This window comes from Hydra vulgaris, chromosome 15 (assembly GCF_038396675.1).
Source record: "Hydra vulgaris chromosome 15, alternate assembly HydraT2T_AEP".
Classification (NCBI taxonomy): domain Eukaryota; kingdom Metazoa; phylum Cnidaria; class Hydrozoa; order Anthoathecata; family Hydridae; genus Hydra; species Hydra vulgaris.
The window spans coordinates 48,051,002-48,078,983 of record NC_088934.1 but is presented as its reverse complement, the minus strand read 5'-3'; the positions used below and the strand labels follow the sequence as shown (position 1 = coordinate 48,078,983).

The 27,982-nt window shown below is 27.5% G+C and overlaps 1 protein-coding gene and 1 long non-coding RNA gene across 3 annotated transcripts; one reads left to right on the top strand and one right to left on the bottom strand.

The window, feature by feature from the left end:
• Window positions 1-1,374: 1,374 nt before the first annotated feature.
• Window positions 1,375-3,180, bottom strand: LOC105844977 (allatostatin-A receptor). Its single transcript, XM_065819345.1, has one exon. The coding sequence runs from the start codon at window positions 3,175-3,177 to the stop codon at window positions 1,867-1,869; it is 1,311 nt and encodes a 436-aa protein (XP_065675417.1). The 5' UTR covers window positions 3,178-3,180; the 3' UTR covers window positions 1,375-1,866.
• A 15,044-nt stretch (window positions 3,181-18,224) lies between these two features.
• LOC136092179 (uncharacterized) lies at window positions 18,225-20,442 on the top strand. Of its 2 annotated transcripts, XR_010644257.1 has the most exons (3): window positions 18,225-18,287; window positions 19,995-20,089; window positions 20,210-20,442. It is a non-coding gene; the product is annotated as an uncharacterized LOC136092179 (long non-coding RNA). The 2 variants fall into 2 exon arrangements; XR_010644256.1 differs by lacking the exon at window positions 18,225-18,287 and having other exon boundaries at window positions 18,865-20,089.
• Window positions 20,443-27,982: the final 7,540 nt, after the last annotated feature.

The window sequence follows — 27,982 nt, the reverse complement described above, 5'->3', positions numbered from 1 at the left end:
GGTGTCCTTATCTGAAACAAGACATCGTAAAGTTAGAAAAAATACAGAGAAGAGCAAAAAAAAATCGTTCCAGCTTTTAAAAAAATGCCATATGAAAAAAGACTACAGTTATTGAAATTAACGACTCTAGAAGAGCGTCGTTTAAGAGAAGATCTTATTTTTCAATATAACAGAACGGTTATGAGGAAATAATTTGGATAAATGACTCAATATCTAAAGTTCAATTAAAACCTTACAATTTTCGAAGTCATAACCAAAAGTTAACAAAGGCATACTGTAAGAGTAATGCTAGATATAATTTCTTTTCGTGTAGAGTCGTAAATGCTTGGAATGGTTTACCACCACATATTGTCGAATCAATAACAATTGATCAATTCAAAAATAAACTTGATAAATCAGATAATTGCAAAAATTATTTATTAAATACTAAATAATATTTATATACATTGAAAAGTAAACAATGCTATTTTTAAAACATTTATAGCTGTTATAGCACAACATCTTCTGTTATTGTGCTCCACAATTGATTTCATCAATTGCCACAGTGTACATTATTATTATTATTATTATTATTATTATTATTATTATTATTATTATTACTATTATTGTTATTATTGTTATTATTATTATTATTATTATTATTATTATTATTATTATTATTATTATTATTATTATTATTATTATTATTATTATTATTATTGTTATTATTATTGTTATTATTATCATTATTATTAATCTCAAGAGCCTCAAATAATATAAGGGGTAAGATTAAGCTTATTTTATTTAATCTTACTTGAAACATCATTATTTTTCGTAAAATGTTTATTGCTGCTATTCTAAAAGTTTTTTTGTATTGCAAAAGTGATACGATCTGAACTAATTGTATTGAATTTTTTCAGTATTGTTTATTTAATTCATGCAAATTTAAAATAAATCATGTAGTCTGGTTTATTAAACTTGGAGTATATAATAAATATGTATTGGAGTATATAGTAAAAATGGTTAAAATTATTATAATTTTTTTTATAGTGAAAGGGCTGGAGGGGTGAAGGTTTAGTTATTTATGTGATACAAGAAGTCCTAATGGTCTTATCACAGTATTTCGCGTAATCGGATACAACTAGAAAATTCACACTTTATTCCTTACCAATGACATATACAAGACCAATGTTGGCTTTGAACCACAGACCCGCAGATTTGAATCCAGATCTGTGACCACTACACTATGGCTGTATAGAAATTAAGTAACTCTGCTTGTAAAACAAGATTAAAATGCAATAAGACGGGGTTCGTCTGTAAACTAACCAAGCACCTTGCATCGATGGGCTGACGGCATTTTGCGAAAAAGATTATAAGAAATTAAAATCCTTCCAATAAATTTAACTTTTTTTTTATTTTACCTAATTGGGTCATGTCTATGTTTGTTCTCATATATTACATTAAAATAATACATAAACTAAAAATATTAAAAAAATACCAACTATATAAGTAAATTTATAGGACCCCAGGTTACACTAAGTCATTTATATACAAATCTAAAAGTTATACAAATATTCTACTTATTTCTACAACCACAAAATTGTGTATATAACGTATGTGTTAGTATATATAACGTATGTGTTAGTATATATAACGTATGTGTTAGTATATATAACGTATGTGTTAGTATATATAACGTATGTGTTAGTATATATTACGTATTTACATTGATATTTGAGCAAAAGTATTTTAGTTAAATATATATAAAAATTTATCCAATCAAATTTTTTAGAATTTGTTATAATAAGCCAAGCTTATATATTACTAATTTAAAACATTCTTCATACTAAGAGTGTAATAATTTGGTATTGTATTTCTAAAACTGGTTTATTGGCAACTTAATGTAGAAACTTTACTGTTCATTGATATGGTTGAAGTAGATACTTTACTGTTCATCGAGATAGTTGAAATAAATGTTTTGCGCGAATAAATTGAAAAATTAGCAAACTTTTTACCACAAAAAAAAACCTTCAACTGTTGTTTGAATTTTATATCTACTACTGAATAAATTATGGGGTTGACAGCGGCATGAAGACCGTAGGGTATATCGGAAAACATTTTGAGAAACCTTATAATTTGCGCATTTTTTATGTTATTAAGATTATATTGGTCGTTGATAATCCAATAAATTCGATTAGGTAGAACCAAGACAGCAAATAATACTAAAATTGATACAAGCATGATCACAACATTCTTATTGTTTCGATATCGAGATTTAAGCTGCTCATCTCTTAAAATGTTATTGTCTTGATATGATCTTTTTAACCACACCATCATAACGCCGTATAACACAGCAAGAGAAACTATTGGTAAAAAATAATACAAAACAAACAATGACCATGTGTAAATGCGCGACTTATCCTTGCTCCAAACTTCTACACATGTCGTAAATTCCCCTTCCTGAAGCACAACTAAGGGAGGTATAACAGATCCGATTCCTATCAAAACATTTAAACATACAATAAATCGCATTCTGTTTGTACTTAATAATTTACTAAATGGTAGCATGATGCCAAAGAATCGATCTATTGCAATTATGACTATAAATCCAACAGCAATGTTTGCAGTACCAGCCAACGATGCGCGTAGTAACTTGCACATAATTAGACCGTATACCCATTTGCAAGTCCATGTTTGAGGTACACTCATCAAAAATAGAACAGCAGCAAATGCAAAATCAGCAAGCGCAAGACCAGATATTAAATTTCTAAATCTTGAAGAATCTTTTCGGTTCATAAAAGCAAAGACAATTACTAATCCATTGCCTAAAAGTCCGAGAACCGAAGATATAATATTTGCAATTGCTATTCCTGTGTTACTTACAGAATCACACTTAAACTTTATCGATACAGTTGTTATATTTAAAAAGTCACATAATGGCTTCATCATAAGCACCGTACACGAACAGTTCTGTGTCGAAATTTTAAAAATGCTGCAAATTTCGAGCAGAGAGAGTTTTGAAATATCAATACCTGGTTTCCTAGTTGTTTTTTGAGAAATGTGTTTTTGCGTTGTTGATTGCCATGTAGATGTCATAATATTTATCGGTGTTTGGTTTTCAATGATTCCTACTGCTATTACGCTGCTCATCATAAACACCATCATTAAGACCGCCAAAAAAATAGTTTTGATAATCATTTTTATTCTAAAAATAGTTATATTCATACATTAATAAACATAAACAAACTTTTTAAATTAGTTATAGATAGCGAGAATAAATTGAGTAAAAGTTGTTTGTCTACCAAATAAACAATATATGGTGTTTTTCAGCACTGGTACTAAAAATTTTAAACTTTAATATAATTTGTTTTATTAAATAGTGCAATTTTTTGTAAATGTTATGTTTGTAAAAAAGAAGAAGAGAGTATATATATAAGAAGGATACTCCACATATTGTTTATTTGGTTGACAAAAAAATTTTACTCAATTTATTTTAAATTTTAGTTTTTACAATTTAGTTCAATGTATATACATATATATATATATATATATATATATATATATATATATATATATATATATATATATATATATATATATATATATATATATATATATATATATATATATATATATATATATATATATGTATATATATATATATATGTATATATATATATATGAATGTACATATACCATAAGTTGCGAGTGTGCGTTTAGGCACACACATATTAACATTTAAAATGTTAATATTATACTAATAAAACTTAGCAAAATAGAAAAAAGTGACACAAAAATGATAAAATGAATGCTATGCTAATGAATTTAATATCAATAACAAATTTGAACCGGGGATCACTAATATCATTAAAATCATGTTATGTATTAGATAATTAAAAAAGATATTTAAGTTTTTAAAAAAGTTGCCTTGAACATTTTTTAGCTAAGTATTAATATATTTAATTCAAATATACTCATAAGTTCTTTTTCGTTTTCATTTTTTAAAACTTGTTGTTTTTTAATTAAATTTTTTGTTTTTGTAATTTATCTTTATTTTCCATAGTAACTACAAACTGTTTTTGCAATTATTTTAATTACGATAGGAAGTAAACTGACATGCAATTTTCATTACGGTAGCATCAAGGCATTTTCATTATACGGTAACATGCCCACGTAAGAAATAAAGTGATAAATAGTAAGTTAGGCTGATCTTCAGTAAACAGTGTATAAGTGCTTTAATAACCTATAAATCTACGCATAAACTAAATATATTTACATATTTACTTTAAGCGTACTTTGATATATATATATATATATATATATATATATATATATATATATATATATATATATATATATATATATATATATATATATATATATATATATATACTCTTGCATGATTGTCTTTAAGTATTTCCATAAAATGTCAGTTTTAGGTTATCTTTAAAAAAAAATTTATAAAGACCGGGTAAAATAAATTTTTTCTTGTTATTTCATAGACTGCCTGCCCCAACCAAACCCTCAGTCGATGTAGAAGCACTCTGTTGCGATTCAGGCTATTTGTCAGTCATTGTAGCAGCATTCTGTTGCGAGTCAGGCTATAGGACAGTGCCGATATAGCAGCAATCCGTTGCGAGTCAGGCTATAAGATATTGCATTGTAGTCGATGTTGCAACACTCAGCGCATGTTTTACAGTAAAAAAATAAAAACATTTGTGGCCTTAATTTGCGTCTTTGTTGGTTTTTAAAAACATTAAATTTAATTAGTTTCTTCAAATAAATCACTGCGTTTTGTTACAATCTGACCGTAAACTTGTCAGTCTAAATACCTTAAACAAGCAAAGAGCTGTTTTTACCAGAAACTGTATATCTAAGCCCTTTAATATAGGTATATTAATATATATATATATATATATATATATATATATATATATATATATATATATATATATATATATATATATATATATATATATATATACTCATGTCATTTATATTGAAATTTTTCTATGCATTGAAATAATAAAAAAATTTAACAATAAATTGAGCTTCAATACAAATATTCCGCATTCCAAAGATAAAATGCTTTACAAGGATGTTCGTATTTTCCTGCAACATTTAAAATGCTTTTAATCCATTTTTACTTTAAATTTTTAAGTTTAACTTAATAGGGCTTACTAGGTTTTTACAAAAAAATACGCAGCTCTAAAATCAAATAAAACATTTGTTACATATTTTACATAAAATTAGTTAATCTTTATTATCAAACGTTATTTATTGTGAAACGTTCTTTTTCTTGTAAAAATTGGTTATAGATCTGAAGAAAAGATGTAATAACAACTAAGAAAAAATATATATTTATAAAAATTGTCTCCTATACTGTAGAGGACTTGAGGAGGTAATTAACTTAAAGGCAAAAAAAAAACAAAGAAGAACTAAAGATAATGAAAAAAGTGAGAGTAAATGATTTTACCAAATACCAATAATAATAAGTAATATTATTCTTTAAGGTTTTTTCAATTTCATTAAAACAATAAATTTTTCCCTATGTTTTAACAGTAGCAAAAGTCATACCAATATTAATAAATAGTGACGCTATAAATTTATAATCTTCTGACAATTTTTTTACACAGCGATGTCGCAAAACTTGCCCAGAGTGGAGTTTGAACCAGGGATCCTTTGTTTCTGAGGCAAGTACGCTACCACTGCGCCACGGCAGCTCTAAATATTAAAAAGTGGTGATATCACAAGTTTAAAATCTTCTGACAATTTTTTTACATATCGATCAATATGTCAGCGATTCATTTGGATTCCCAAAAAACAACTTGTCTAAACTCTTACTTCTTCAATTTACCAGAGTTCTTCACTTTTTTAGAGATAATTCGAATTAGAAATGTAAAATTTTTTAAAAATTTAGAAATTTTAAAAAATATAATTCTATTTACATTTTCTAAATTCTTTATTTTACAAGAAATATTTCTGGCTATTTAAAAAAGTTTCAAATAGTCAGAAAACTTTTAACACCCTCTTTCAAAAAAGAGGGTGTTTTTTGGGTGTTTTCTGTGAGTGTTTTATATGGATGTTTTTACTGACGAAAGCTTATACCATATTTACAAATTTTTAAAAAAAAATTTAAGTCGCACGATAATCTTGAAATATATTCATTTGGTTTAAAAGTTAATAAATTGTCAAACGCGATTAGTTTTTGTTGTGGGTGTGGGTAAAAGCAAAATATCTAATTTGTTAAACAAGCATTTAACTAGGGAGTTAATGCTTTATTCCTTACCAACAACGCTAAATATGCCTAGAGCTCGCTTGAATCCTGGATCGCTTGGTTATAAAGCAAGCGCTCTAACCACTACGTCACGGCAGTTATAATTTCATTCTCGCAATCATAAAAGATTAGAAGCTGTACTTTGGTTTGACCAGTTATCGATCTAATAATTGTTGATCACTCTGACCACCTCATTATGACTTAAAAAGTTGAGTATGTAAAAAAGAAACGTAGGATCAATTATAATCTTTTTAATATATAATCCTTTATATTATTGAGAATGTCATGGACCGCTGAGAGGCTGAAAAGTAGCCAGAGAAGAAATCTAACCCCCTTAAAAAAAATTTTCAATTCAAAAATTATTTGGCAAATTTTGGCCTGCGTTTGGTAAGTCTTTATATTTTTTAACTTTTTTTCCCAACTTGCAAAAAACAGAAACGTCACCCCTTCCCCCAGAACCTTTAAGATCTCTTCGGGATGCCCCTGTATAGCTCATTATTTATAAAGCTTAGAAATAAATTTTGTATGACTCAACCTATATAAATTTCTGAATTTTTTTTTTTTTTTCATTTCATGTATTATTTGCACAAATAACTTGTTTTAGAATAAACAAAAGTAACACCTTAATCATTAAAAATCATTAAAAAAACGCAGCCGTGGCTAGATTTCTTGCTCAGAAACTAGAGGTTTAAGGTTCAATGCTGGCTCTACCCCAATAAGAGAAATTGGTAAGGAAGGAGGCGTAAACTGAAAACGTGAAAGTGAAGCGTAAATGCTCTTAAGCGATACTCAATGATAAGACCATATAGACTTTTTGGAGCACCTTAATAACTACAAAAAGAAAAAGAAAAGAAAAAGACTTATTCAAAGTTTTTTTAAATTTGAATCAATAAAAAATAAATTAAAATTAAATCTGTAGCTGATCAAACGTCTGTAGCTGAGTAAATGTCGCATCGATGTCGGCGATGTTACCTATGTTCTTGTTTATTCAAATGATATTTTGGTAGGTACGTATTTAAACTGCTGGATGGCTTGTTAGGATATGAATAAAAATTACTAAACTTATTACGAAATGTTTCATGATGAAACATTTTATCCACTTAAAAAAAAGCGATATTTACAAATTTTTACTAGACATTCTTAGAGTTGAGCATGAGATGCAAAAAAGATTAAAAATAATGTTAATTTAAATAATTTAAAATAATGACAAAAGGGCTTAAAAAATCATCAATAAAGAAGCAAAAGCTCTACGATAATTTAAAAAAAAATAAAACTTTAAATAATGAAACGAAATATAAAAAATCCAAAAATTCTTTTGAAAAATTAACAAAATAATTTTAAAAAAACTATTACTCAAATCTGCTCGAAAATAGAAAATGGTACAAAAAAATGGGATATAATAAAAGAAGTACCTGGAAAAAAAAAACTAAACATAAACACTGTTTTTCCAAATCGTTAACAAACAAAAATGAACACAGGTGTTTTTGACAAAGACAAAATTGCTGATATATTTAATGAATTCTTTATAAACGTTGGTAAAAATTTAGCCAAAAAAACAATTCCGGGAAGCAAAACGTTTAAGTCCTTTTTAAAAAAAACACAGTTATGAATGAGTTTGAAATATTCTCGGATGAACTTCGAACAGCTTTAAATTTATTAAAAATCAACAAAAGTCCATGCATCGACGAAATCAATGCAATTGTTTTAAAATCAGTTTTTGATATTATCGAATCGCCTCTTTTAACAATATTCAATTTATCCTTTAAAACTGGTGTTTTTCCCTGACCAATTAAAATTAGCAAGAGTAGTCCCTATTTATAAGAATGGCGATGACTCTTTAGCATCCAACTATTGGCCTATATCAATTCTTTCTTGCTTTTTAAAACTTCTTGAACGTATCATGCATAATAGATTATATAGCTATCTTGAAATAAATAATATTCTGTATAGCAAACAGTTTGGATTTCGCAAGAGCCATTCAACATATTATGCAATAATTGAATTAGTCAATAAATTTTCGAATGGTTATGAAAATAATGAATATAATCTAGCCTTGTTTATTGATTTAACCAAAGCATTCAATACAATTGACCACGAGATCCTCCTACACAAGCTAGAGATATATAGAGTAACATGCAACAATCTAAAATGGTTCAGATGTTACTTAAATAACAGAGAACAAGAAGTGTCGCACAATTCAGCATGTACACGATTACAAACAATTAGTTGCGGTGTAACCCAAGGCTCAATTCTTGGACCTTTACTATTTTTACTCTATGTGAACAATATCTACTTAAATTCAAACATTTTAAATTTTACTCTTTTTGCTGATGATGCGAATATTTTCTTTACTCACTCAAATATAAAAGCAATATTTCCTACTGTTAATCACGAGCTGCAAAACTTAAATGAGTGGTTCAAAGATAATAAACTTTCCTTAAACATTCCTCAAAACAAATGTGTTTTTACAAACCATATAACTCTGTTAACTTACCACTTCAACTTCCCAAGCTTATAATCAACAACATTAATATAGAAAGAGACCATTCTATGAAAATCCTGGAAATAGTTTTTCAAGAAAATCTTAGTTGGAAGAATCATGTTTTGCACATCGAAAACAAAATCTCTAAATCAATTTGCATCACGCATATAATAAAACACCTTCTAAATAAAACTTGCTTAAAAAATATATGTTATTCTTTCATTCACATTTATATCAGCTGTTGCAATATCATTTGGGTAAGCACACACTCTTCAGTACTAAAGAAAATATACGTTAAACAAAAGCAAGCGTGTCGAATAGTATGCAACGCTAATAGATATACCCACGCCAAGCCATTATTCAGGGAGACTGGAGCTCTAAATATTCATGAGCTGAACCACTTCCAAAATTTATTATCTATGTTTCAATCGCAAAACAACTTGCTACCAAAATACTTTGAAAATCAATTTTCCACCATTGATCACAAATACTCAACGAAGTACTCTTTTCAAAACTTTAAAATTCCGAAGACTTTACATAAAATAACTGACTTCTCTATCTCAACTCGAGGACTGCGGCTATGGAATTCGATCCTTAAAGAGGAAATAAAAAACATGAAGTCATCAGATCTCTTTAAAGCAGCAATCAAACAGCCCATATTTAACTTAAGTGACTTCAACATACTCTCCTATTTTTAAAGATCAAATCAATAATAACTAACTAAAACGAATTTATCCCTTTTGGATAACTACAAACGATGATTATACCGTGGTTTATTTTTACTTACGAATTCTTCTTATGGATGATTATATCATTGGTTTATTTCTACTTAAGAATTTTAATCTCACGTGAAACTTATTGCAAAATTGCAAATCAAAGGGGGCTTGATGATAAGACTACAGTCTTCTACTTGCTTCTGTCATTATTCTAATTCTTATCTAATTAATAAATGTATTAAAGCTAATTGTATATAAATTAAGTAGCACCGAAATAAATTACAAAAAAAAAAAAATGTTTTAGGAATATATGTTTTCATTTATTTATAGTTTAGTTGTTGTTTACTTATTTTTCTATCATTTGCAAGTATTACTTTTTTTTAAAATCTTTTCGTGTCATACATTTTTTTTTTTTTTCCCTCTCTCTTTTTTCAAACATATATTTCGCTGTTCATACAGTTAAAAAAATATATATAAAGAAACGTTTTTAACTACAAAGAAACGTTTTCATAAAATAAAAATAAAAAAACAATTTAAATAACCATAGATGAACTCAAAGATATGGATGACCGAAATCTTCACAATCTTTTCATAGAACTCCTATTAGGTTTTTAACAAGTGTAAAGTAAAACAAAATTGTGATAATATTTATATAAAACTCCGTTAAAATATGAAAAAACAAGTAACTCCGTTATATATGTTGAGTAAAAGACAATAAAATAGAATAAACTTCCATAACTGTAAATTAAGTTATAAAAAAAATATCTTATAAGAAATTAAGTTAAACAAAAATGTTTATCAAAAGGTTCGTATATTAAATTTTAAAGCTTTCATTTCATTTTCACAAGTTCTCTTTTTATATTATCTTAAATAAGTTTACTGATTTCATCATACTGAAATGATTATTTTTAAAGCTGTTCCACAACTTAGACCTTCCATACATTATGCTGTACTCTTTATGCGTAGTTAATTTACGAGGCAGTGTATATGTGAGCCTCTCATTAGATCTTAGATAAAAGTTATTGCTTTGATTTATTTTAAATTTTGCTTCAAAGTTGTTTCCCAGTGGACACACGACGTTATTTCAACGTTGATTTACGGTTGATTTTTAGTCGCGACGTCATATAACCAAAAATCAACATTTTATCAACGTTGAAAATTCGTTGAAAACGATCAACTTAACGCGACGTTGAATCAACGTTAATTCAACGTCTGTATTATGAGTTCCGCCGTTCGTTTTGCATTTTAAGAACTCAAATACGCATGCGTAACTTTACGAGTCATTGATTAGGCCATCTATTGCCATTTCATAAGGTTTTGAGTTTGTCAATTTAACGATACCTGTAATAAAATATCACATCCGCCTAAAATATCACATCCCCCATAGAAAAACCGAAATCGAGAATGCGTTTTCAAGTTATTGCACTTAAAAGTGTATCTAGCACGTCCGAAATATTAAAGTACAAAAACAATAAAATTAAAAACGCAACGATCAAGATTCATAAAGCTTTTTGTAAATAATATACTATAAATGAAGTTAGCATTAAATGGTAATATATTTTAAATTCATACTTATGAAATTTTGATCTTAATATATTGCGTGACAATAGTTATATAGATTACACATGGGGGATGTGATGTTTTAGATACCAAATACTAATACTTTGCAGTATTTTAAATGATGCATAGGGGGATGTAGTATTTTAGAAGCCTGAATAAGGGGGATGTGATATTTTACGTAGGAATTTCAGCTTCTTATTGTGATATATATACAGATTACACATGGGGGATGTGATATTTTAGATACCAAATACTAATACTTTGCAGTATTTTAAATGTTACATTGGGGGATGTAATATTTTAGAAGCCTGAATATGGGGGATGTGATATTTTACGTAGGAATTTCAGCTTCTTATTGTGATATATATACAGATTACACATGGGGGATGCGATATTTTAGATACCAAATACTAATACTTTGCAGTATTTTAAATGTTACATAGGGAGATGAAATATTCTAGAAGCATAATAAGGGGGATGTGATATTTTACGTAGGAATTTCAGCTTCTTATTGTGATAATTAGTCACCACATATACTGAAATAGTGGTAGCTCTTTTTTATTTCTTTCAGCTTTGTTGGAATATGTTTAAAAATATATGAGATATATATATGTATACAATTTATGTTTATTTACAAAGCTTATAATAAATTTACAATTTTTTGTATTCTTTATTTTCATTATTTTTTTTAGCTTTTTAATGTTTAATTTAATCTTCTATTTAATTTAGATGCGATTGAGCTAACTATTAAAAAATGCAAAATTGTTTTAAACTATTAAAAAATTGTTTTAAACTATTAAAAAATTGTTCAACCAAGACTTTGAAAAGGCTTTTTAAAATGCATAGGGCTTTGAACGAGTTAATGAGTTCTAAAGATTCAAAAAGAACACAACTAACATATTTTTATGCTTGTATTTTTATGTGTTAGTGCATAAACATTTAAGGAAAAGAAATAATTACTGTTTGTCATTGTTGTTTCTTTTTTTGTATATTTTAAAATTTAAGGAGAGAGGGCTAGAAAATATTTGGAATCTTTTAATAAAGAAGCTTCTTTTAAATAAAAGAAGTTTCTTTATTATCCCAATAAAGAAACAATTCTAAAGTATGATTAAATTAACGTTTTTTTGTGGGTGGTATGAGAGAAGGTGCCTCTGATTCTTGAATCATTTTTGAATCTTCTCCAGTTTAGAAATCGATTTATATATATATTTATAATAATAAATGTAAAATCAATGTGTAATGATAAAGAATACTGTTCCAATACTGTATGTGCATTGTAGTATATTTATAGTACTGTACAATATTATGGAAAAGACGAACATAAAAAATTTGGGAATTGCGATTATTTACTGTTAACTAATTTGAAATCAAAACAGCATGTTGATTATTGTTGTTTTAAGCCCACTGCGACATCGAAATGCTTTCGCGAATATTTTAATCATTTCGACAACGAAACAATTGAGCAATAATAAAAAATTTCTATTTGTACACACTTAGAATATTTGGTTTCTTTATTTACTTAATGATACAAATGCTTTAAACCGTGTCCCACATTGTACGACGAGGATTTCAACAACAATTAAAAATCGTGCTTATAATGACAGCCAAATAGCGAGGAATTTGACAAGTTTAAAATAAGGATGAAAGTGTGGTGGTTTATTTAAAAGGATTAAGTTAGATAATAAAATATTGATTGGCATATGAAAGACTTTTTAATTTCAATTCAACGAGTCGAGTACAAACGCGTAGCCGTGGTAACAAAATTCCGAACATAAATTGCCGGTAATTATAATATTTGTCAAACAGTTCGACTTGAGCAGTTCAGGAAAGAAATGAGTTTAAGCAAAGTGAAGTGAAATTATATTAGTAAATATTTATTATTTGAGGTTAAAAGTTGAGCGCACAAATTTTTGTTTTGAATACACCTTCGTCTGACGTGTCAGAAACCCAGAGCTATTCAAATTTTATTACGCATAATACTGGTCTCAAAACATCTTGAAAAAACATTGAAAATATTTAAATAATATTCTTGTTACTTTTTTATTCAAAAGTTTCTATTCTACTTATTAAATATTTTTACTTTTCTTCAACTTAATTTAATCTAAGTAGTTTAATTTTCTACGTGTAATCTTAATACTAAGTAGGCATTGAAATTTATCCCCCTTCTACTACTTGCCTTACCGAGTCACACTTTACCTATCAGGGCTAGTCGTACAGGTTAGTCAACAAAAAGCCTCTCCAGACCACAACATAAGTCGCGATCTTTCGGCGAAGCCGTCAGCAACCCTTGCATGTGGAAATAGACGTTTTTAGAGGAAAAAAACATAAGTATTAGAAAATAGAAATATAAGCGTTACAAAGATAGGCATACAGAAAGGAGACAGAACGCTCATTTTAAAAGACAAAACTAAAAGAAAACAATAAATTTCTCTACAAAATAAATGATATTAAATGTTGTCTTTTTTCCGTACGAAAGACATAATTTAGTATAATAAAAGTCAAACGTGTGCAGCACATTTATCGTATATTGTATATGTAGCCTAACTGCTTTCCGTATGAGCCATTAAGACATACTTATTGATTTTCTTACGATTATGTATGTATATAAATAGTCCCTAACTCAGAATATGTAAACAGGTTTGATATACTCATTACAATTTTGAAAACTCAAAAGTTAAAAATGGAAAAGGTGGAAAAAAACGAACATTACTTTAAAAACATTTTAGCATATTTAACAGAAAGCACTTATCCAGCTGGTTTTCGAAAAGATGAAAAACGAAGTTTGAGAAATGTGTCAAAAAGTTATTGTGTGCTAAGTACTGGTAATAAAAAACAAAACTCAAATTCAAATGTTTCATTGAAATAAATGAAATTGAAAGTATACTTGTTCAATATTTACTATCCTAAGATAACAAGTTGAAGCGTACAGTAAAGATATGTGGAAACTTATATTATGCGGATATTGTTGTGGATACGGAAGAGCAAAAAAAATTTTTTGCTGTGGAACATGATAGTCCTTTAGGGGGTCATGGTGGCACAAACAAAACAACAATGAAAATAATGGAAAAACATTATTGGCCCAATATTACCGGAGATATTAAAAAATGGGTAAAGTATTATCATAGTAAGTTGTAAAACCACTACCATTGGCCTTGGGAAAATAAGATAAAAGGTTAAAAAAGGAATAAAAAAATAACTCTTTTAATAGATAAAACAATGCATTCGATGTCAAACATCGGGTCAACTGCTTTCCGCATACGAACCTTTACATTCCATAAAGGTAACTTAATAAAGTGTTTTTAAATATCTTTCCAGAATTCGGAATCTTTAATTTAGTATATTATACGAATGTATAATGTATTGTGTTTACTTTGTTATGTTGCATTATGCTGAAATTTTGTGTTTAGACCACAAGAGTATGGGAAATTATTGGTTTAGACTTCGCCGGACCATTTACTAAAACATCAATGTGTAACAGATACTTCATGAGTTGCACCAATTTATTTTCTAAACGGCCTATTGCTTACACATTACCAAATAAGGAAGCAATAACGGTAGCAAGAGCGATTATAAATTTAGTTACAACCTTTGGTTTTCCATCCGTCATACTTACTGACAATGGAACTGAGTTTTGCAATGAGGTATTTTTTAATTTTTTTATATAATGCAGACTTGTAGGAACAACATTAGGTCGAATCCTTTAAGGATGAATTAGAATAAAACCTTTTGATTTTGTATAATACAGCATTTACGATAGCAAGTAATAAAAATAATTCATTTTTTTCCGTTATTTAATTAGTTAAACGATGAGGTATATAAGATTTACTGCTGTTTATCACCCTCAAATACAAATATAAAAAGGTGTGCATTATTTTATCATTGTTTAAGTTCAAAATAAAATAATGATAATAATATCATTATTTTGAAATTACGTTAATTAGAAAAATCAGAAAACTTGTCGACGAAAACCAGTCAAACTGGGATGAGTTTCTAGATATAGTTTTATATCCATTACGAATTGAAAGACAAACGTCTACAAAAGTGTCACCTTTTGAGTTGATGTTTGGTGGTCGTTCACCTGTTTGCAGAAGTGAGTTCAAAGAAGTAAATATATTTGGATATCATTTTAAGCAATTATATTTACTTTACACTCATAATTTAGTATATCAATACCAGTATGCATTGTTATTTAGGAGGTCGGTATTTTTCCCGCAAATGAAGATGAAGTAAAAGCTGAAGTTTTGTTACTTGATATTAGAGGGAGGAGAAGCAAAGGCGCAGCTTTCAAGCCACGGTTTAAAGGACCTTATGAAGTAAGCAATATTACAAAATGTGAAAATTACAAACTGAGTAGTAATAAAGTTATTATAAAAGGAACCCACAAAAGAGCCCATGTTAAGAAATTTCTCGAAGGCATTTGTGATAAAGGTATGCGCACAACTTATATACAAGTTTTCCAATAACTACTTTTTTTAACTTTTAAAAAGAAAGCTAAAGAGTTTCATGAATATTATTGCTAAACAACCAATTTTTTCTAATTTGAAAGACTTTTGTACCCTCTACTTTAGAAACAATTACAACAAAAAGTGAAATAAAAATCGAAAAAAAATATTCATTGGTGGAAAGCATAAAGGGTAAATAGTAACAACAGATTTTCTTTTTATGTTTCAAATTTTGGTCTGCTTAAGCATTTTTTTTCCATATTTTATTTTTTGTTCAATTTTCTAGAAGCAAATAAGGCAGAGCAGATAATTAAAAGCTTTGAAGTTAAAGATAGTGAAGGTATGTCTTAAAAAATTACCTTTATATTTGTTATCTTTTTATTTTAATTTCTATCCAATTTTTTAAAAGCAGATAAGGCAGAGGAGACAATAAAAAGCTTTCTATTTGGAGATAGTAAAGGTATGTAATAAAAAACTACCTTTTTATTTATAAGTGTTAACGTTTTATTTAATGTATGGTTTGTTTAGTAGAGGAGGCAGATTCAATAAAAAGCTTCGTAGTTAAAGACTTCAAGGTATTTATTAAATAATTATAGTTTCATTTATATTTTTTAGCCTATCATTTTATATTTATGTTCAATTTTATAGACGAGACAAATAAGGCAGAGGAGACAATAAAAAGCTCTGTAGTTGAAGATAGTGAAGATATGTATTAAAAAATTTTCTTCAAATACCTTCATGTTGGCTTTTTATTTTAATTTATGTGCAATTTTCTAGGGATGTTTTATTCAAAAAAAAGCTGCATAGTTGAAGATAGTGAAAGGTATATATTATTCAGTGGCGCACTAGTAAACTGAAGATTTCTATGTAAACTTACCTAAATATAATCAATTTTAAACATTATCCCTACCCGGTGAAAAAATAGAAGGTCTAAAAATTTATAACATTATGTTATCTTCTGTAAATGTAATACTGTCGTTATTTTATTTGATAAATCTATGCTTGAATAATTAATTATTATTACATTTTATGAATAGGTCAATAATACAATATCTCCATGTTGTAAACCCTGTAAAAGCCATTATGGGTATATATCCAGATTTAGGTGGCTGCAAGATATATGATTATTCATTACAAGACACTTTAAACGAATGTCTCAGTGACGAAGTTGTTTATATTTATCTAAAACTACTAATAAACAGTAAAAAAAAAGTATGATTAATGAATATACTTCAAAATTGAATTTTTGTACAAAACAAACAGTATTAATAATTTGTCTTTATTTAAATCAAAAAAAATTTAATTTAAATATAAAACAATAAATTGAATGTCATTCCATTTATTAATGCTGTGAAGAATCGAATCGAAGTATTATCACCAGCTGGGTTGCTCTCACTGGAAAATAGGTCTGCATATATATATATGTATATATATGCAGACCTATTTTAGTTTGCTGAAAATTATATAAATGGAGAAGAATTGGTGACCACCTTTCCGATTGAAGAAGTGAATGCATATAGGAAGAAAGTGGTGCAACTACTATTAGATGAAGGAGGTTAGTAAGGTTGTTTATAGTGTTAAAAATATTTACATTACTTTTATATAAAATTACATTTAAAAAGAAACAAAAAAAAATGATAAAGCTAAATCAATAGGTCAAAAACGTTGGCAGGATAGTTTGTGTCGTATTTGCGGAAGTGAAACTGGTCCGAAAACTAGAAAAAATCAAAAAAAGATAAATGGGTATTAAGAAATATTTCAATTACTTTTAAACATTATTTTCAAATAGAAAAATGATTTAACCTTAAATATTTATTTTTAGATAAAATGTGACTTTTGCATCCCAAATCGATGGTACCATTAGGATGCATTGTTTTTAAAAATAAAACTTCATTTTGTTGTGAACAAATTTATTACTAAAAATTAAAAATAATAATAAATAATATAACATTTATTACATAATAAATCTTGTAAAAAATTAACAAATAGAATGGTTGATATTTATAACTTTAATAAATACATTTTATAACATAATAAATAAAATATTACATCCCCCTATGTAACATTTAAAATACTGCAAAGTATTAGTATTTGGTATCTAAAATATCACATCCCCCATGTGTAATCTGTATATATATCACAATAAGAAGCTGAAATTCCTACGTAAAATATCACATCCCCCTTATTCAGGCTTCTAAAATATTACATCCCCCAATGTAACATTTAAAATACTGCAAAGTATTAGTATTTGGTATCTAAAATATCACATCCCCCATGTGTAATCTGTATATATATCACAATAAGAAGCTGAAATTTCTACGTAAAATATCACATCCCCCTTATTCAGGCTTCTAAAATATTACATCCCCCAATGTAACATTTAAAATACTGCAAAGTATTAGTATTTGGTATCTAAAACATCACATCCCCCATGTGTAATCTATATAATTGTCACGCAATATATTAAGATCAAAATTTCATAAGTATGAATTTAAAATATATTACCATTTAATGCTAACTTCATTTATAGTATATTATTTACAAAAAGCTTTATGAATCTTGATCGTTGCGTTTTTAATTTTATTGTTTTTGTACTTTAATATTTCGGACGTGCTAGATACACTTTTAAGTGCAATAACTTGAAAACGCATTCTCGATTTCGGTTTTTCTATGGGGGATGTAATATTTTAGGCGGATGTGATATTTTATTACATACCACATTGCTTAATTTGCGATGCATTAGTGATAAATATTAAATAAATCTTTTTATTTATTTCATCAGTGTGTATTGCATGAAGACTTTGCTTGAATTTGTTTTAGAGTTTGTTTAAGTAAGTAGTTTTTTAGAGTTTGATTAAATTGTTTTACTATGTATGTTAGTATATTTGACTATACTAATTTTATATTATATAAATATAAAATATATATTATCAATGTTATATATATATATATATATATATATATATATATATATATATATATATATATATATATATATATATATATATATATATATATATATATATCTAATCTATATAATATATATATATATATATATATATATATATATATATATATATATATATATATATATATATATATATCTATATAGTGCGTGATTCTTCACCATTTAGTAAACTTGGCATCGATGTTCATTTTTACCCCGTTGTTCATAGTCACCCCTTTTCACAGTATATATTATATATGTATATTTATTTATATATTTATATATACATATAATATATGATATATATATATATATATATATATGATATTATTATATATAACATATGATATATATACATAAAATATATGATATGTTGATAATATATCATATAGACTATAATAATCATAATACTATATTATAGTATTTTTATTATTGTTATTATTATTTTTATATTTTTTTAAAATTGGGAAGAGCGGAAAGAAAAAAGTGGTTCTTACGCCAACACATACGTCACTTTTAATTTCTTTTGACTTTCGTCCAACATTTGCGAGTTGTCAGAAATTTAAAACCATTAATTTAATTACAAATTAATCGTTTTTTAAAAAAGCCGCAAAAACGCAAATTTAATTGACCAGAATGTTTTTTAAAACATTATGAATGTTTTTAACACTATAAACAATGTTTTTATTATTATTTTTTTATTAAAATGTTTTTATTTTTATTTTTTTTTACTGTAAATCATGCACGGAGTGCTGCTTCATCGACTATCTTATAGCCTGACTCGCTAGGGAGTGCTGCTACATCGACTGACAAATAGCCTGACTCGCAAGGGAGTGCTGCTATATCGATTGATAAATAGCCTGACTCGCAACGGAGTGCTGCTACATCTACTATCTTTTAGCCTGACTCGCAAGGGAGTGCTGCTACATCGACTGAGAGTTTGGTTGGGGCAGGCAGTCTATCAATTAATAAAAAAAAAAATCCGGTCTTGCATTTTAACTTTTACTTTTTGTCAACAAAATATGGAAGAAAACTTTCAGACAACATATAAGTGTATATATACATACTATAAAAGTGCCTTCTGTTGTTTAGGGAAATGGCTACCCGGTTAAAGCGATGGAGACGGAATAATGTTTTGGTTAATGAGCTTCTTAGTAGTGACATTGATATTGATTGCTCAGCTTTATTAAATGAAGATGTCTGTAGCAGCAGCAATTGTGAGGCTACTGCAATAGTAGATTCTGAATATAATTCAGACTCTATCTTACAGGATGAAATTTAAAACTAAAAAATAAAAAGCAACTCAGATGAAAGCAAATTAAGTGGGAAAACAAGGGGGGAGGGGGGGATATTCCGGACTTTTTCCGCAAACAATTTTTCGGATTTTTCAAATTTGACCTGGATGATCTATTATATATATGTATAATATTTTATTGAAACTGACCTATTTCTACAAAAAAAAAAGTCATTGAATTTTTGAAATTTTAAAACCATTCGGAATTCCGCGGTATACGCGGTGCCATTGGGCTACCTAACCTGATATTGTATCAAAGTTTAATGTATTTATAAAAATAATAACTTTTTGTTGTAGGTTGATGACCAATGGTTTACAATCAAAGTTCAACATGGCTGGCGGCAAGGGTAAAGAGAAATTTAAAGGCACAAACATTTGTAAGGTCGTTGTTGGTAAGTCATGAGTAATGTTATCTGTTATTGAAAAACACAATTTGATGCTTTGGTGCTACTTTAATTTCAAGTTCTTGCTGTACTTGTTGCAAATTACTCAGGCAATACCTTTTTTTATAGAGAGCGTCATGCTTAGTAAAACGATTGCTACGGTTGCTGAAGTCAGAACAGATATCATGAGTTTGTTGAAATATGCACCCGACAGATCCAATGGTGGCGGTCGGTGCGTAAATGACGATTCGAATATGTTAATATAAAATGTATATATAAAATGGTAACATTCTATCTATTTCTTATATAAACTCCCTTAAAATAATTTTTTGAACATGAAATACACTACTTTTAGCGCAAAATATTGCTTTTTTATTGTCTTATTTTATCGCAACCCAAGTCGAGACAATTTAACATGTTAACGATGACAATTTAAAATGGCTGCAGCCTATTGGATATAAGTTATATCCAATAGGCTGTATAATTTTTATCAAATGACCAAAATTTAACGTTGAAATTAGGTTGTTTGAACGTTGTTCTAACGTCTTATCGACAATATATCAACCATATATGGTTGATATATTGTCGATAAGACGTTAAAACAACGTAATTTCAACGTTGAACTTTTAATTTTCATTTTATCGAAGTTGAAATATGGATGATATGTAGTCGATAAGACGTTAGAACAATGTTGAAACAACGTTTTCATCGACGTTGTTTCAACGTCGTGGTTTTAAACGTCGGATTTTGTTTCCAATTCCACCAAATTTCAACGTTGTTTCAACATTGCATTTCGTCGGTTTGCGACGTTGTGTCAACGTTATTTTAACGTCATTGTGCCCACTGGGTTGGTGTAAGATTTTTAAAATGATTATACAGGAAGATTATTTGATGAAATTTATTTACCTCATATACATTCTACATTTTCATTTCCCTCATTAATGGCTTCGCATGCTCAATTCTACTCTTTTGATATATAATTCTGTTAGCATGTTATTGCACACTAAATATCTTTTTAAGTTTTGCAGGCCTTATCCTAGCCCACGCAAGGTTACTATAGTTGATGTAGTTATGAATTAGGCTAAAGTGTGTTAACTTAGTATAATACAAACTGACATTGTATGAAGGAAAAACCACAAATGTCAAAGGTTAGCAACTTCAGATACTCCAAACATTAGTTTTTTCTTTCTATAGTAAGAATAAAACCTTTTTTGCATCTATTAAATATCAATATTCAGTTCAATGCCGTAACCCATTTGCACGTGTTTGACACGTAACTCACGGCAGCCATTACACTCGAGTTAATGGTGAGAAAGAGTTGCAGCACTTTTCTTACAAGAAAGTATGAACGAAAGTGTATGCAAATATCAAACTTATGTAAACTTCAAATTTTGTTTCGCACTTTTACTTTTACTTCAAAATTTCATCTCCTTATTTTAATTTATATTGTTTATTTTCCATTATAAAAAGATTTTTTTGTTTATTAAATAGTATTTAAATTATTCTAGATTAATACGTCTTAGTAGCCGGTGTGATTACTTTCCTAACGACATTTTTGTCGTTCAAATTCTACCACTGGCACCTGATTTTTCTAAAACACAAAATAAAACACATTTGAATTTTTATAGATATTAGGGTGGTGCGGAGTATATACAGTGGGGCATAACGGGACAGTTATGACTGAAGCCTTATATCTCAGCTAAAAATCGTTTCTTTTTTGATAAAACATTTTAAATTATCGTGCTTCATTATTGTAAAAAAAAAGATTAGTTTTAGAAGTACCAAAATGCATAAGTGAGTTTGCGAAAAACAAAATTTGCCTATTTTCTTAAGCAATACAACGACAAAAGTTTTATCTTGAACAATTGCTAATTTTTTTCTTTTTTTATATAGTTTATATTTATCAGACAGTTTTTTATCCTATTTTAGAATCTGTTTTTAAAAAACATCTGCAATTGAACTTTTTGAATAGTTTTAATTTCAGTAAAATGACTTTTGTTGTGCATATCAGGACAAAGAGTTATTAATATAGTTAACTATTAATAACTCTTTGTCATGATATTAAAATATATTAAGTTATACTACCACTTTGTCTACAGTTAAATGGTTTTATTTTTAATCAAAAATGTTATTTTCATTATTTAGAAAACCAATATTAGTAATAAGTCAAAAAAAAGTTTTTCATAAATTAACTTTGATTACTAATAGTGTTTAATGTAAACAACGATGGTAAGAAATTATATAAGAAAGATCAATCATTCAAAATAGGACTTAATGCAGTTTTAGCTGTGAACAAAAAAGAACTTGGATTTGAAAAATTAGCTAATGCATATGGCATATTTTAAATTACTCTACATTGGCATATCATGCTATTAAGCCAGCTCATCAAATACTACATTTATTGTCACCAAATAATATATTTATTATTTGGTAACATTTGTGGATATTTTTTGTGTGATTATATAGCTACCAATTATATAAATAAAGTATATAATCTTAATATATATAAAAGGCAATGTGTGTGTGTTTGTTTGTTTGTTCTCTATAGAAATCCGAACCGCCGGACCGATCTCGATGAAATTTGGCATGGGGGTAGTCCTCGAGGGGGAGAAGGTTCTTAGCTGGGTTTTGACGCCGTACTCCAACCCCCGGGGTCAAGGGGGCCCAAAAAAGGGCCCCCTTGACCCCGGGGTCAGGGGGGACCATTTTTTGGGCCCATTTTAGGCCCATTTTTGTGTACAGATATCAGGTAAGCCAGTTTAAATATTGGCCCGGGCAACGCCGGGTAACTCCAGCTATCTTATCTTCTTATCTTATCTTAATCTTAATATATATAAAGGGCAATGTGTGTTTGTGTGTGTGTTTGTTTATTTGTTCTCTATAGAAATCCACCGATCTCGATGAAATTTGGCATGGGGGTAGTCCTCGAGGGGGAGAAGGTTCTTAGCTGGGTTTTGACCCCGTACCCCGACCCCCGGGGTCAGGGGGGACCATTTTTTGGGACCATTTTTGTGTACAGATATCAGGTAAGCCAGTTTAAATATTGGCCCGGGCAACGCCGGGTAACTCCAGATAGTATTATATATAACTAGTATATATAATAATATATGACTTGTATATATGATAATATATACTAGTTTTGCCCTACTTAAATTTCAGAACAATTTCTTAAGTTTATTTGTTTAAGAGTATTTCATAATGAAATACAAAAAGTTTTTGTTTTGTTTTAATTGTTATTGTGGTGTATGGGTGTATTTTTTGGTGGTGTATGGGTGTATGGGCGTGTAATTTGTATGTATTTTGAGATTTTAATTTCTGAACACGTTTAAATGATAAAATGCATTCATTTTTATCACTTTTAAAGCTTAACAATTGACGAATAACTGCTGCTTCTTAACTGTTCTTGACCTAGTTTAGAGTTTCGTTCCCTTGGTTGTTTTCTTGGAATTTTTTTTGTTTGTTTTTCCGTTTTCTTATATCAATTAATTTAAGGAAACTTACGAAAAACATTGTTAACTATGATTAGTTTATCCGCAACTAAAATTTATTTCTTTAGTGTCCCTATATGCCACGCTCTAACCTTTATATATGCATAACATATATAAAGGTATTATATACTAAAACAAACGAAAGTGAAAGTTTTTTAAAAAACCTAAAATTTCTGAAATTATCAAAACACCGTTCGAAATTTGTTGCACATAGGTCATGATAGAGACTTATGCTATTAATGTGCTCAGGTAATTAATCCTAACATGCTGCAGATATTCTGAAAAAAATTAAATGGTCTGAAACTTTATGAAGAAAAAAATCAAAAAGCCTATCCTGTATTTCCTGAAGATGATGCTGTGGAGGCAATAAAAAAGGGGGGCGGATTTGAACCCTCGCAAAACGGCAATTATGAATTAACAACTGAGCTATCGAATTAGAGAACTTTCCTTTGGTTTTCAGCTCTATATTTTTATATGATTCTTAATCAGGATAAAAATCTCTATCATAATCAAAAATAAAAGTAGGGGGGTAGAGATGTAAATTAGCGCCGAGATATAAAACACCTTTTTGTAAAACCGGCAAAAGTATTACCAATTTTTTTATAGACATTTATTAATTCAATTCAAATCTAGAAACATATTATTAGTCGTTAAAAAATATATATATATAATAAAATAAAAATGAACTAACTCTTAATATATAGTAATAACTTTGCATTTGAGTCGGAGTCGGAGTTAAAGTCGGAGTCGGTACTTCTTTTTACGACTCTACCCACCCGAGCTGTACATCTGATGTACTGACTGTTAACAACACAAATATCCGCCGTCTTAAAACTAATATTTTTTACTTTTAAGTTATATTAAAGTTTTAATATTATTGATATTTTTTTTTTAAAATAAACTTTTAACACTGAATGAATCCAGGTAACTCTGTTCGTTCGTTTCTAATAATTTCTTTAGCAATTTCTAGACCTTAAATCGGTAATATAATTTTTAGCTGTTATGTTTGTAACTGTAATGTAATATTGTAGCTGTTTTGTTTGTAACTGTAATGTAATATTGTAACTGTTATGTTTGTAACTGTAATATAATATTGTAACTGTTATGTAAAGTTTACGGGTGTTTCGCGAGTAAAAAACTTTTAATAAATGCAAATAAAACAAAATATATACTTTTTATGAAGTAAATCAAAAAAGTTCTTCTTAAATTTACTAATCTTTCAAAACACTTGTATTAAAAGGTAAACATACGTAAACTTTTTAGGAGTAAAGCTGGATGAAAATTTACAGTGGTATTCACATTTAAATAAAACTCTCAAAAATTATTGCTATGATATTTAGGGCTAAACCTTTTATCTAATAATAATATAATATATTCTAAATATATATATATATATATATATATATATATATATATATATATATATATATATATATATATATATATATATATATATATATATATATATATATATATATATTATATATATATATATAAATATAATATCTTTAAAAAATTATATTTCGCCTTTGTTCAGAGTTATTTGTCATACCGTAATATTGCGTAACTGGAAAACGAACAAAAACATTAATTTTTTTTATTATCTATTATTATTTATTAGCTATTATTTATTATCCAAATACTATTTACTATTACATTTATTATTACTTTTATTATTTATTATTATTTACTTTTATTATATACTATTACTATTTTATTATTAGAAATAGTAATTGGAGCGGACGGAAAAGTTCCTTACGAACGACTTCTACGTGCACTCGGTGCTTTAAGAATGGAATGCAAGAAGCGAATTTGAGTCAAGTTCGACTTGAACTTTACATAACCAATAGCAGCAGAGTATAGGTTTTCCCCTCAAAAAATACTCTGCCGCTATTGGTTACAATGTAAAGTTCGAGTTGAACTTGACTCAAGTTCGCTTCTTGCATTCCACCCTAAATGTGTGTAACTAGTTACAAACATAACAAACATACTTTTGAAACATAAACAGTAAATTTCGTATGAATTAAGTATTCAATTTATACCAAGATTTGATGTTTATGTTGAAACAAAAATAGAATTATCTCCGAAAATCATTTATTCTTATTTTAGTAATTAACCATAAGTGCTCAACAAAGTTTTTAGAATACAATTTTATTATTTCAATATATAATTTAAAATTAACTTTCTACTCAACTATTTCGCGACTGAATTAATAACAGCGACATGACTGAGCGTAAAATAAAGAATTCGGATTATGATTGAAGGGTGTAAAATAGAAACAAAGTATAGGGGAAAGGCGGCTATGATGGTATACTTAACTTTGATGCTTCATTATTCAGTATCCTGAAGACCAATAATAAAAGTTTTGATAAAAAAAAAAAAAAAAAATGATAAATAAGGATGGAAATGGTAACTTACCAGTCCATGTTTTCCGAGTAATTTCTGGCTTTCAGAAAAGCCAGAAATTACTCGGAACCATCCTAATTTACCATTTCATGCAGAAATATAAAGTTTCGCGCATGCGCATACGATTATATATTGCGTTTTATGTATTTTTTGGACCAAAAACTTTTGGAGCATCGCTTTCTTTTTACTTTATTTAAAAATAAAACTTTCTTAAAAAAAAAAAAGGTTTCCTTTTTTTTTTTTAAATAAGAAAACCGGGGAACTTCCCTAAAAATAAAAAATTGTCGATGATTTCAATCTTTCACTTCACAATCAGAATCCATATTTGTTACATTAGACAACTCCTCATAAATTTTCTTTTCAATCTTAAATTTTATATTCATGTCACTATCTGCTTGCTTCTCAGATGTAGAAATATAATTGAAAAATCTGTGATATTTCGGGGTATTTTTGGCGAATGGTTGAAGTAAAAACTAAACTTCGAATTGGTGAATTCTCAAACAAAGAGAGTTCTTGGTTAAGCATTCTAAAACACTTGCAGAGAGGCAAGAAACACCAAGATCAACATCTCCATCAATATCATCAAACAAAATTTCAAGGATCTTGTTTATATCAGTATAATTTTTTCTATTTTTAGTCATTTTTATTTACAAATGTTCAGATAACCTTTTACTAACCTTTTTAATAAACAAACCTTTTTAATAAACTAACCTTTTTAATAAACAAACCTTTTTAATAAACAAACCTTTTTAATAAACTAACCTTTTTAATAAACTAACCTTTTTAATAAACAAACCTTTTTAATAAACTAACCTTTTTAATAAACAAACCTTTTTAATAAACAAACCTTTTTAATAAACTAACCTTTTTAATAAACTAACCTTTTTAATAAACAAACCTTTTTAATAAACTAACCTTTTTAATAAACAAACCTTTTTAATAAACAAACCTTTTTAATAAACTAACCTTTTTAATAAACTAACCTTTTTAATAAACAAACCTTTTTAATAAACTAACCTTTTTAATAAACAAACCTTTTTAATAAACAAACCTTTTTAATAAACTAACCTTTTTAATAAACTAACCTTTTTAATAAACAAACCTTTTTAATAAACTTTTGTCTACTGCAAAATCATGTGAGAACATTAACCGAATTTTCATTCAAAATTTTTTAGCGAAATAATCCATAAATAAGTATGCTAATCAATCATATTAGTCATAAAAAATCAAGCTTAACCTTTTGTCTTTTAAAAATAGTATAGGTTTGTATACGTTTATGATAAGAATCACCACAAAAAAAAGTTTGCCCTGGACTACCTAAAAAAAGTAGTACACTTAGTATAACACTAATTAAACTACCTGTTTTTAAGTTTTTAAAAGAAAAGAAAAAGAACAATTTTAATTAATTTTGTACATTGTTTATTTATGTATATAAATTATGTTTAAATCTTTAAAAAATTTTATGAAGAAAAGAATAAGTCAAAAAACATTTTGGTAAAAAAATTTAAAAAATAAGTGTATAAACAAGAATAAAAGATTTAAATAAATAAAAATAAAAAACAAGAAAAAAAAATCCAAAACAAAAAAGACACAGTTTTTAAAAGAAAAAAGTCTTCGAAAATGGAAAATAATAAAAAAGAACACCAAAATTTTATGGAAAGAATCACCAAAATTTTATGGAAAGAAAAAAAAAAGAACAATTTTAATTAATTTTGTACATTGTTTGTACATGACGTGTATTTATGTATATAAATTATGTTGAATGTATTTTTTTTTGTTGCATTTTTCTTTGTCAATTTAGTTGTTGTTAATTTTTCTATATCTTGATATTTACTTTTGTTTAACTAATCTATGTAATGCGTAATATAGGCTTTAATATTGGATGCAGTAGTGTGTGTGCATATTTTTTTATTTAAGTTTGCCTTTATTTTGCTTTTTTATTTTCTCCGCGAAAAATTTTTTCTCTCACTCTATCCTTCTGAACTTATGTGATTAAAATTTTTGTTTT